This window comes from Gossypium arboreum, chromosome 11 (assembly GCF_025698485.1).
Source record: "Gossypium arboreum isolate Shixiya-1 chromosome 11, ASM2569848v2, whole genome shotgun sequence".
In the NCBI taxonomy this organism is placed as follows: Eukaryota; Viridiplantae; Streptophyta; class Magnoliopsida; order Malvales; family Malvaceae; genus Gossypium; species Gossypium arboreum.
In genome coordinates this window covers 41,151,596-41,163,898 of record NC_069080.1, presented here as the reverse complement: position 1 = coordinate 41,163,898, position 12,303 = coordinate 41,151,596, and the positions used below count along the sequence as shown (strand labels likewise).

General features: G+C 33.5%; 2 protein-coding genes across 2 annotated transcripts; one reads left to right on the top strand and one right to left on the bottom strand.

Annotated features, from left to right (window-relative positions):
• The first annotated feature begins 273 nt into the window (after window positions 1-273).
• LOC108472000 (uncharacterized) lies at window positions 274-2,847 on the top strand. Its single transcript, XM_017773533.2, has 9 exons — window positions 274-677; window positions 766-962; window positions 1,059-1,334; window positions 1,444-1,502; window positions 1,620-1,656; window positions 1,749-1,820; window positions 1,919-2,069; window positions 2,156-2,323; window positions 2,401-2,847. Exons 1-9 carry the CDS (start codon window positions 492-494, stop codon window positions 2,791-2,793), a joined length of 1,539 nt encoding a protein of 512 aa, XP_017629022.1. The 5' UTR covers window positions 274-491; the 3' UTR covers window positions 2,794-2,847.
• A 5,635-nt stretch (window positions 2,848-8,482) lies between these two features.
• On the bottom strand, window positions 8,483-10,601 carry LOC108472641 (protein SHORT-ROOT-like). Its single transcript, XM_017774189.2, has one exon. The coding sequence runs from the start codon at window positions 10,280-10,282 to the stop codon at window positions 8,801-8,803; it is 1,482 nt and encodes a 493-aa protein (XP_017629678.1). The 5' UTR covers window positions 10,283-10,601; the 3' UTR covers window positions 8,483-8,800.
• Between the last annotated feature and the right edge of the window lie 1,702 nt (window positions 10,602-12,303).

Sequence of the window (12,303 nt, the reverse complement as noted above, 5' to 3'; positions counted from 1 at the left end):
TTCGAATATACAAAAATAATTAATGAAGATGAGTTTTGGAGATTTAAATGTTAAAAGAAAATAGGGTAAAATTTCAAAATGTTTGTGTGAAAATTAAATCATCAATGCAGGATTATCTTCATCGGCTTTAATTATAATATATATTAGAATAGGTATAAAATAAGAATAATCCAAAATAAACATATGAAAATTGCTTACGATGAACTGCAAGGGAGGAAAAATAAAGCAGGAAGGTAGTCAATAAAATGGCACAGAAATTTCGGCTCTTGATTCGTTGCTCTAAAACATATTCTCTCCTTTCACTAATAACCACAAGTGATTCTTACCTTACTCTCCAAGTCCGACATTCAAGCAACTTATCTTTCTTTCTTCTTCTTCCCAAAGTTGTTGATGCAAATTTTATCTTTCCTTTTTAGTTAATTTCATGTTTCCACCCTTTTCTTCTCTTCATTCTTCTAACCAAACACCTATAATCCAACCTCTTTAATGACATGTCCAAACCAAATGGACCCCTTGTTTCATTTGTTTTCCTACTCGTTTTCTCTTCCATCTTTTCACCGAAGTTGGTTTTTGGATCAGTACCTGTTCATGAACGTATCATCAAGAGACCCGATCCTCTTCGACACTTGAAACACTACAATGATGTCTTTAATGTTACCAATAAGCATTACTGGGCTGTGAGTTCTTAGTTTTTCCATTTTCCTTTCTTTACCTTTTTGTCATTTTATTGAAGGAAAGTTTTTTTGGTATTTAATGATGTTACAGTCAACGGCATTTACAGGAATTCATGGGTATGCAATGGCGGGTGTTTGGACCTTGTGTGGAGTATATCTGGGGATTTTCATGATTTTCAAGAACTCAATAACCAGCAATGAATCTTCTTCTTCTTGGCTTACTGTCCATTCGGATCGTTACTTTTTGCTGCTGTTTATATTGTTCCTACTCTTAACGTTGTTCGCCATGTAAGCTCATCAATCTTTGCTTGTTCTCCATAGAAATGCATATATGAACATGTTACTAATAAAATTGTTACTTTTTGCATGTGATTCAACCCGAAGAATTGCTGCCAGCTTCGTCATTGCAGCAAACCAGATCTCTCAGCACAGAACAAAGAAACTGAAGAACACACTTGTAAAAGCTGGACATGAGGTTACCCAATCCATTCGAAGATTAATTACCGCAATGACAAGAATGCAGTACCTTCTGCTTCCTTATGATCAAAAGACGTCATCGAGATTGAACGTGACAACTCATAGACTCGGAAGGGAATCCCGAATGATTCGCAATTTCGTTAGGAATCATGAACATTCACTGGATGTGGCGATTCAAGTTCCGTAAGCATCCAATTTCTAGGCAGGAGCTTCTTTCTCTATTATGTCTTCAAACCATGTGTTTTACAGTCTACAACTCTTAAATTCTTTTTTCCTTTTTCCGTTGTCTTAGATACATAGCACATCTTGGGATTGCAAGTGTTAACTTGCTCTTGTTGGTTGCTGCACTAGGTGAGTTGTGCTTAATTTCTGCACTTGATTTGTAGCAGTCTGAATGTTTATCAATCTTAAAAATTATATAATCACAATTAATTTGATTTAGACTAATGGATTGCCGCTTTGGCTCAGTTCTGTTCCTTCTACATTGGCATCCTGGACTTATCTTGTAAGGACATTTCTTACTTTCTCCTTCAACTTATGTTGTAAAGATTTAAACCCTTTGCCTTGTGTCTATAATCTTTCTCTTTGCATTTTCAGCATAATTGTTTTTTGCTGGATCTTAACAGCTCTGTGCTGGGTTTTCACCGGTTTTGATTTTTTCCTTCACATGTACGTAAACAATCTGAAAGTCATTTCCTTTCCCAGTCTTGCATTTCCTTGCAAACTATGTAAGATGTTTTAAGAATCTCTCCATTGCGGCTATGCAGTTTTGCTGAAGATACTTGTTCAACTTTTGAAGATTTTGTGCAAGAACCCTACAACAACAGTTTAAGCTCATTGTTACCCTGCATGAGTTCAAGAAAATCAGAGAAAATTTTGACCGAGATCGGTTCCACCATCCATGATTTCATAGGGAAGGTACGAAATTTATTAGTATTTTCCATTGTAGAAATGAGAAACATCAGTCTATACTATTTGTCAATGTATTTCTATATATGTTGTAGTTGAACTCAAAAATAACTGAGGTGTGTACAACTATGGGGCTGAGCGAAGAAAATTTCGAAATGCTCGGATTCAAGATGATATGTGACCCGTTCTCCGGAGCACCAGACTTCAACTATGAGCCTGGAGACTGTGCTAAAGATGCCATCCCTATCGGTAAAATACCAGACGTAAGCAAAGATTACTTGTTCCTGAAGACATGAAAATCTTGATAAAATGCTATGATTTTTGTACTATTCATTTGCAGATCATTTCAAAGTTCACCTGTTACAAACAGAATTCAACCGAAGCATGCTTAGAGAATGGGAAATTCCTTACAGAGGATGCTTCCAACAAGGCATTGGCATATAGCTATACTGTTGAGTCAATGCTTGATGTATATCCTGATCTGCAGAGCTTGACAGAATGTACCATGGTGAAAAACACATTCTCTGAGATTTCCCTGAATCAATGCAAGCCATTCAGGTCATCCCTTCTTTGGCAGTGGGCGTCTATGCTATCCCTTTCCATTTCCATGGTGTTTTTAGTGTTCACTCTGATTCTCAAGGCTTATCAACAAAGGGGAAGAAACTTTTCTATATGTTCAGTCTTCCCTAACAGATCAAACTCTGTAAATGTAGAAAATCAAAATGTACAGTAAATAAAAAAGAAAGAAAGAAAAGAAAACAAACTGTATCATTTGTAAATATAATAATTTAATTCCAAAATAGCTTGTCTTGTACCAATCAAATTGTTTTATGAAAAAAACATTTTTTTGACTTTCCTGACTTGCACCACTACAAGAAAACAATTTTATTTAAAAAAGGAGAGATCAAAATGTACAGACGATGGATCATGATTTTAAATTTTATAGTTTAATAAAGGTTACACAAGTTGGCTACATTATTATCAATAATGTTTTGAGTTACTTTGGATGATTAGTTCATAAAATGTGGCTAGTTTATTTGTTTATATGATTTTGAATTTTATTTTCACGAATTTAAGGATGAGCTAAGAGATTGGTGCAATAAATAATTTACTGTAAATTTCAAAATTTTTATTAACAACCATATTAATGAGACAAGCATAGATTCTTAGCATATATCATATAAATATATATATATATATCTAATCAGTTTTATAGATTCTTAGCATATGTCATATATATATATATATATATCTAATCAATCCATAAACGCAAGCGAAAAATAATTTATTATCATCATGAATATAGAATCGAAAACATGTTAAACAAGATAATGAAAGCGTCGATCTAAACATAACAATATCTTAAGCATATTAAACATAAATTGAAGTAGGTCATACTTTTGATAACCACAATTTGAGGAAAACTAAATCTATCTCGAATGGATCCTCTAAGATTCTGTAAAATCATGAGCAACCAAAGTGTTACGCCTCTAATGCAGTCCATTGATGATCACTAAACTAATTAAAATTACGATAAAGATAAGTGCACCTATCGAATAATAATATAGCTATGGTGAGTCAGGAATATCGTATCCACAAGGACTAAAAGTACTAGTACTTACTATTTTTCTATTATCTAGCCAATAAATTGAAGGAATTGTTTTTAATCTAAAATTAACTAAACTAATTACTAAGAATGCAACAGAGAATGAATTAAGAAAATAATCGAATAAACCAACGAGATAGACAATACCCAAGAAAGAATCTACCTAGACTTCACTTATTATTTTGAACATGGATTAAATAATTTATTCACTTGCATCTTTATCTGTAGAAATCCCTAAATTATGTTAGTATCTCTTTCGAGAATAAGAACAACTGACTCTAGGTTGATTAATTGAAATCTCTTTCTAATTAAAACCCCTATTGTCGCATTAACTCGATTTATGGATTCCCCTATTAGATTTGACTCTAATCCGGTAGATTTATGTTATCCGATTTCTAGGATTGCATGCAGCGAACAAGAATCAAGTATTTATCATGTAATTCAAAAATCAAATAATAAGATTCATATAGGTTTCATCTTCCCTAGGTATCTAGGGAATTAGTCTATAATCTGGAATAACATCATCTCAAAGTTAGAAAAACAACAAGACATAAAGAACCCAATAAAACTTCTAAAGAAATTGAATGTAGATCTTAAATCTTGAAGGAGATCTGCTTCTGAAATGAATCTGATGGTGTTCTTCAAGTCCTTTCTTTGTTCTTCTCTGCGTCCTCCCTTAGGTCCTCTTCTAGTGTTATTTATAAATTTTAGAATGTTCAGAATCCTTAAGAATTAGCTTTTTCTGTATAAAAGAGAAACAGGGTGTGAAATCGACATGAGCTGGCCCATGGGAGTGTGGCCATCCTGTGTGGCTCACATGGGCATGTGCCCAACCCGTGTGGAAATGCCCAGGTCGTGTGGATCCTGAAAATAGTTTTTTTTGTCCGATTTTGGCTTGTTTTTCGCTCCTTTCACTTCCTTATGCTCACCTAAGTATAGAAACATAAATTTAAATGATTAGGAGCATCAAATTCACTAATTTTACATAATAAATCAACCAAAAATGCATCAAGAATGGGATTAAAAGCATGTTACTTTTATGGTTTATCATCTACACGGACAAGAGCTAAGATCTTTCAAAGGTTTCAGGGTTTATTCAGTGCTAGCTAGATGATCTTTCTTCTTCAATGAAAAATTCACTTATGTAATCACTTAGCAAGACTTGATTTAACCAAGATCCAAGATCTTATACATGATAAAAAAAAAATTTTGAGGTAAGGGATCTAAGGTAGTCAACTATGGTGAAAGCTTCTTGGCCCATTAAAGCTTTTTATCCAAGTCAATTAACTCCAATCTTACAATCTTCTTGAATTTAACTAAATTATGATTGATTGAAGGTAAAATTTGACAATCTCTTGAGGAAGGAGAGTAGTCGTTGGGTAAAAGAGAAGCAAGAGATAGTCGTTCTTGGTATATATATATTTTTTTCTTTAGGTAGAATTCTCTTTTTCTTCAGTCCTCAATTGGACTTACGTGATCCTTTTAACACATAATTAGGGAAAATTCCTTCGCTTACGTTGTGGACACTAAGACCATGGTTTTTAATTAAACATTAGCTCTTACTTAAAAGATCATTCACATATGTTGGCTCAATTAATTAAATTGCCCAACAATAAAATTAAGCCTATAAATTAAATTAAATCGTTAAAAATAATTTTAATACTAGGTAAATTTTGATCACTCCTTTGATCATCTGAATCACATCCATATGATTGATAAGTTGATCAAAATTTACCTTCCTAATAATGGTGTACCTTCATTGAACAGAATTTTAATTGAATAAAGATTCTAAATCCAGAGTGTATAAAATCCAACAATCCATTTTCATAGCTTTTCTTAATAGCAAAACATATGGAATTGTTAAAAGGAGGAAGTTTAAAAACATAAAAGTATATAGAGAAAGTTAGAGTTGGTCTTATGATTGTATATTTGTTAATTAAAAGCTTATAATAAAAAAATATTTAAAAAATATGTACACAGAATGGATCTTGATTGTATTGATGGATGGTATTTATAATAATGTGATACTCTAAACTCAATTACTGTATTTTTGATATAAAATTGATATATTTCATATTTATTATGATCAGCGTGCACATAATTTATTTGAAATTATTTAAAACAAAAAACTTTACAAGATATTGTTATGACCCTAATGTGATATGTATGTTACTTAAATCCCTATTATATTGAGTTTGATTTTATACTATATAGAAGGAAGTCTGTGACTTAAACTACATATAACTATCATAACTCATGTTGTCAAATCATTATAATACGGTAAAATATTATACTTTTATGTGTGCTAAATGTTTATGTTAAAAGTTTATGTTTTATCACATTGGTCCAAGTGAAAGAATATAAGATTTTAGCTCATACTATGAATTCAATTAAGCCTAAAATCAAGTGGCTCAATTTGAGATAATTAAATTATTTACTTTAAAAGCAAGTTAAGTCCTATTAGTTTATCCAGTTACTTGATGAATGTGCTGGATTAAAAGTTAGTCACATATAAACTAATCTTTCATCTATCTATTAAGGTTACAATATAGAAACTAATTAAAAATTTATAGCCTCTATTATTAAGGCTTTATGTGGTAAAGTGGAAAGAGAATTGGAAAGATGAAAATTTGAAAGGGTGGAAAAATAGAAAGACTGAAAATATAATTTTTCTTTCCATAAGTTTAATTGATAGAAAAGATGGAAAAATTGAAAGAAAAAATAATTTTCTTTCCATCCATTACTTGATAGAATTGAAAAATAAAAGAAAATAAAATAAAATAATTGAAAATTACATAATTTTGAACTAATATATACCTCTATTTCATTTTCTCTCCTCTCATCATTCCAATTTAGAAGGATTGATTTTTATATATTAAGATGAAAAATAATCTTCTTTCCTATTTTCTTTCCTTTCACTTTTCTTCTTTACCAAGCACACTTAAAATTTATTATATTATTTCTTTTATCCTCCACCTTTCTACTTAACCAAAAGCACCTAAGAGTTTATGTAACAAAAGAGAAAAACTAAATTATTGTGATGTTTTTTTTATTAATTCAATGGTCAGCTCTTATTCCATATCAAATAATTCTATATACTTATTTTAAAATTATTAATTATGCAATATTAAATTTTAACTTTCATTTGAGTTTTTACAATTTATTGTTATTAGGTTAATTTTTCACATTGGTGGATCATATCATATGTACATGAAGTCACTTGAATTTGCGGCCACTTAAGTAAATAACAAATAAATTTTTAACTTGTAACTAAAGATAAATAGATGATGAAAATATACTAATTGTTATATCACCTTTAAAAACAATTACAAGTGACGTTTTTAGATGAATCTCACATTAAATAGACTTTTAGCATCGAACTATTTTTGAACGAATCTCATAGTTGACGAATTTTCTTCGCGAACTACTTATGTCAAGAGTGTATGAAATGTCTCGTGCATTGATTATTAAGCCGTCCTAAGATGTCATATCACTGCTTTATAAAATTGCATTATCATCTCTAGAGGGAGACAAGATGTGACTTTGCCACTAGTAAGATATTGATGCATGACGAACCCTTTATTTCATATATCTAAACCCTTCTAGCATTCATTTCTTACTTTCTCTCAACCACTCTCATCACAGTATCAACTGTTAAAATACAACGACTCTTTATCCTATCAAGATGAATTGTCGCCTCGCCTTCTTATTTCTCTCCTTATTGATTTTTATTTTCAAAATAAATGAAAATGAAATAGTAGAGAGTAGGAGAAAAATTCTACTCAAATAAAAGAAAGTAGGTCGTTTGAAAAAAAAAAAAAGAAAAAAGAAGAAGAAAGTAGACAGTAGAGAGAAATGGTCGGGCCACATCAAACACAAAGCGTGGCAGGGATATGCCACTTACGACTAAACATCTTTTAAGATTCCTCATAATGGGAACAACCCAACCCCTCTTAACTAGTGGCCGTTCTAATATTCTTAGGCCCCAAAGTAGATATGGAAGGACCTATATTTTTCTTTTAAATATTTTGTAAATAATTGCAAATTTTAATTAAATTTCTTATGTTCAGAATTTGTAGTTACCATTTTGTAAATATAATGCATTTAGTATGATTTATTTAATGAATTTATGTGTTTAAATTTTAATTCACTTATATTTTAATCAATTTTTTATTTTAATATTATACATATTTTATGTGTTATTATGATTATCTGGTTCTAAACTATACGTTTTATTGTTCGTTATATGTTACTTTTAAATAAACATCTATGTTTTAAAATCGTGATTTCTACATGGATATCATATAATAAGATTTTTAGTATTATATAATATATATGTTTTCAACATATATTATATAATATAAAATAAACTTAATAAAGATAAAGAGTAAATATATAACAGATTTTGTTATTATATGCTAATGCTTGATTTTACTTTTGGGTTATTGGGGTGAAAGGTTTTCCAAAAAAAGGAAAAAATATAGAACCCTGAAGTTGGGACTCCGATCGCTCTCAAACCAAAGTTGAAGATGATGAACGGTGGGTAAGGATTGTTGGAGACCTTTGATGGTTGCATCTCATATGCTTCTCACGTGACCTTTCTCATCATGCTTTACTGGGTATACTCTTAAGATAGTTGTTTTAGGCTGTTTGGGCCTTTTGTTTCTTGGGCATTTGTAGTCATGTCATAACAAGTGTTAATTTTTTATATAATAATTTAGTAAATATATGATATCTATTGTTGTAAATAATAATTTTAAATAATTTAACTTTACTATAAATATGATCTTAATAATTTTAATAATAAAAACATAAATTTAATTTTAATAACTTATTATATATAATTTTTTTATCAAAATACAACTTATTATATTATAAACTCATTTAAAACAAATATATAATATAGAAATGAGAAAAGAAATTGATCAGAACCAAACACCATAATATATTTTATTTGATTTTCATACAAAAAATAATTACTGAAAATCAAATTACCCAAGTCAAAAAGCAAATTCTGGCACCCCCACTTCCTTCTATCTCCCTTTTAACAAATCTCACTACACGTCCGAGAAAAACATAGCACACATTTGAATCCCTCCATGCACTCAAAGGAAAAACACATATATCGCCCTCATCAAGGCCGCCATGCACTGGCCCAAACCACCGGTTGGTCTTTCCAAGACAAGAATATTCCGGCGTCAGGACACTGTGCCATTGACCAACCTTCCTTGTACCTTCTCAACAAGGCGCGTACATCATCGCACACTTCATCACTCAGAACCACGGGGTTAAATCCACTCGCTTTAAACCGCCAGGACCAGCGGGTCGCTGGCTCCCGCATCTCAATGGACATGGACGGCGAACAAGCCACCAAATCAACTATGGCTCGACCAGCTGCTTGTTCCAGCATCAACCTTACATTGCTTGTTCTCTCAAAACAATCATCTAAGGCTTCAAAGTAAACCCTAAACCATCTTAAACATTCGTGAAAACCTTTAACGAACTCCAACCCGTCAACCCCAACGTCAAGATCAGCTTCTTCTTCGATCACAGTGATTATCCTTGGTTGCAATCTCCTGAAATTCGATATCATAAGATCCCTACGATTATCAACGGCTGTGATGGAATGTAATGTGCCAACAAAGTTGATGGCTAACGCTTCATCTTCGTTAATATCAAGTTCTGATAAATCTAAGTCACATAAATCGCCGGGATGGTGTATCACTTTGAATTTAAAGGGAACTCCCATAAGCCTAGCAAACTTTACCATTCTGTTTTCTATTTCTTTCATTACTTTTTTGACTGAAACTCCCGAAACCCCACCTTTTTTGCTAGGAACGATAGTGGTTAGCCTTAAATATGGGGTTTCGTCGGTGCGGGTAGCTAGGGCTTCAAGCAATGTAGGCCATTGGGTGCAATAAGTGTTGCTGATATCTATTATATGTAATTTTCTTTCGCCTTCGAAGGCTTCCATGACTGCACCATTACAAGCTACGTGACCAAAAGTAGTCCAAGGACTTACCTCTTGAAACTTCAATACCATCTTTCTTGTTGATTCGAATGAACAGGTTTTATCAGATACTGTGTCTAACGTTCGATAGCAACGCTCACCAGTGTCGGTAATGCGGCTAAACAAGGCTTGAAGAAAGTAAGAAACCAGCTTTTGCTCGGTGTCACCGTAAGGTGAGTTAAGTTCATTGAGCATCCACATGAGTTGTTGGACAAGTCCACCGTTTCCTTCAGAAATAGCGGTTGCTGTTTCGAGGAGGATACCGGTAGCCCACTTGCAGGAGAAATCAAAGTTTAGTTCCCAAGCAAGGGAGAAAGTAGAGAAATCAGAGCCAGAGGTTTGAAAAACATGGTGAGCGGTGGCGGTGGAAGTGTTTTTTGTGGTGGGAGAAAGGTGGGGTTGATGATGATGATAGGGATAAAAGTGTTGAGAAGAAGACGAAGAGTAGTCATCTTCATCCATGAAACAGTTGAAGCATTCTTGGTCCTCTTGTTGGTAGTGAATGTGATAGTTTTGTTTAGAGGATCTAGAGCTGCTAGAAGTTCTACTAGAGTTGAAAGATTGATCCGATGATTGGAGACTCACGAGTCTAAACAAGGTATCCATCTAACACCAAATTAAACAGCTCAAAGACCAACATAAATAAACTTTGGATTGAGGCTGTTGGATTTGGGATTGGAGGGGTGGAGAGCTTTGTACTAACAACATGGGAGAGCTTTTTACTAATTGTTTTTATTTTTTTAAATTACTATAGTTATTGTATATAAGGGTACTCTTGAATAAAACAAATCCCTTGAAAAAGTAAAGGGAAGAAAGGAAGGTGTTGGGAATCTAAGTGAGTAAGCGGGGGAGAGTTTATAGTAGCTTTATTCTTCTAGGGGCTGCTTTGTTTTCTTTTATATTCATGGGGGAATTGACCAATATGAGGGCAGGGGTTTCGGTAAAAACTTGGAAAGTGGAATGGAGTAGCTGCTAGCTGGTGTTTTTAGGCATAGAATTTGGGACTGACAAAAGATGAAAGAGATGGAGAAAGAAAAGATAAACAAGGGCAATATCACCAATTGGGTTTAGTGGGATAGCTTTTCATTCAGAAAGGCACGGAGAGCGAGAGAGAGAATGTAAAATGTTAGCAATATAGTAGGTGGTTTTAGTGGGAGCAGGCAAGCAGGCAGGCGTGCCATTTGGGTTAAAGAGAGAGTAAAGCTGCTGGCATGCATCGCCATCAGCCAACAGCCCATCATCAGACCCACCACCATCATCCCCAGCACCCCAATACAAGCCATTCACATTCCATGCCTCCTAATCAGTCCCCAAATTCTCTTGCCTTATAATAATAAAACTCTATTCTCTTCCCAAAATGTACCCTTCCCAAGGCCATCCAGCATGCTCTCCTCCTTCCTCCCCACACTTCCCATATCAGTAACGTTAACTGGTATCAATAATCATTGCATTAGTGACATTTCAATAAACATAATATATTAACCATTAATCACAAACACATTACAGTTCGCATTCTTTTCCTTGAATCAATGCTTGGAACAATAAAGTCGAGAGAATAATATATATGCTTTTTATTGGAATGTTTCAGGTTGAGCCTTTATTTTAGGGGACAGCGAAGCGCAATGTAGCTCAGCTAAGCTCTTAGTCGTCTATTTTAATGTCATATTATATTATTTTCTCAGGTGATTTGTGAAGTGAAGGTGGCAAGCTAGACCAGGCTAGCCTTTAGGCACTTCTTTTACTGTTGAGATAGTATCATGATCATGGATTGTTCTTTCGTTGTCCTAGATTTTGTTCGACAATCATTTGGAAAATTCCTTTGTGGCTTCAAGTCTTTGTCCCTATTCAAAATGAAGCTATGCAGACACAATTTTTTTTTCTTACCTTCCGATCTACACATAAGGTACTCATGGTCGAATAGGAAACGGATAATTGTATGAGATTAATATAATTTTTTGAGATTTAAAATCATTAATTGTTTGAATTGTCTAAGTTGAATGGAAGTGTCTAATTGTAGTGGTCATCACAGTTAGCATTGTGAAAACTCTGCAAACAGAATAGCAAAGATTACCAAGGTTTGTTTATACAATTCAATTTTCCTATATCTACAAGGCCTAACTTAAAAAGTAATTTCATTATCTTTAATCCATAATACAACAAGTGATTCACATTTTATTACACCACAAGTATAAGATACCACATTTGTATCTAAAGACTATAACACTGTAACACCCTATACCCGAATCCTATACCGGGACGGAGTACAAGGCGTTACCTAACTTAAACTCGTGCTTACGACCAATTCTGAGTCTCCAAGACTCGGACAAATTTAAAACTTTCTCAAGCTTATCAACACGTCCTTAATATGGGCATATGAGGCCCAAAACACATATCGAAAATCATTCAAAACCAACTCGGGTTCTTTAGTCAACTTTAGAAAAATGACACTTGACACAGGGGCCCACGCCCGTGTGGGAGGGGCAACACGCCCGTGTGACCAATTTGACATGGTCGTGCTGTTGGCCCGTGTGGCTCACACGGCCTAGGCAATACAGGGACACGCCCGTGTCCGACACCCGTGTGGAATTAATTCCAAATTCATACCTACAGGGGTTTTCACATGGCCT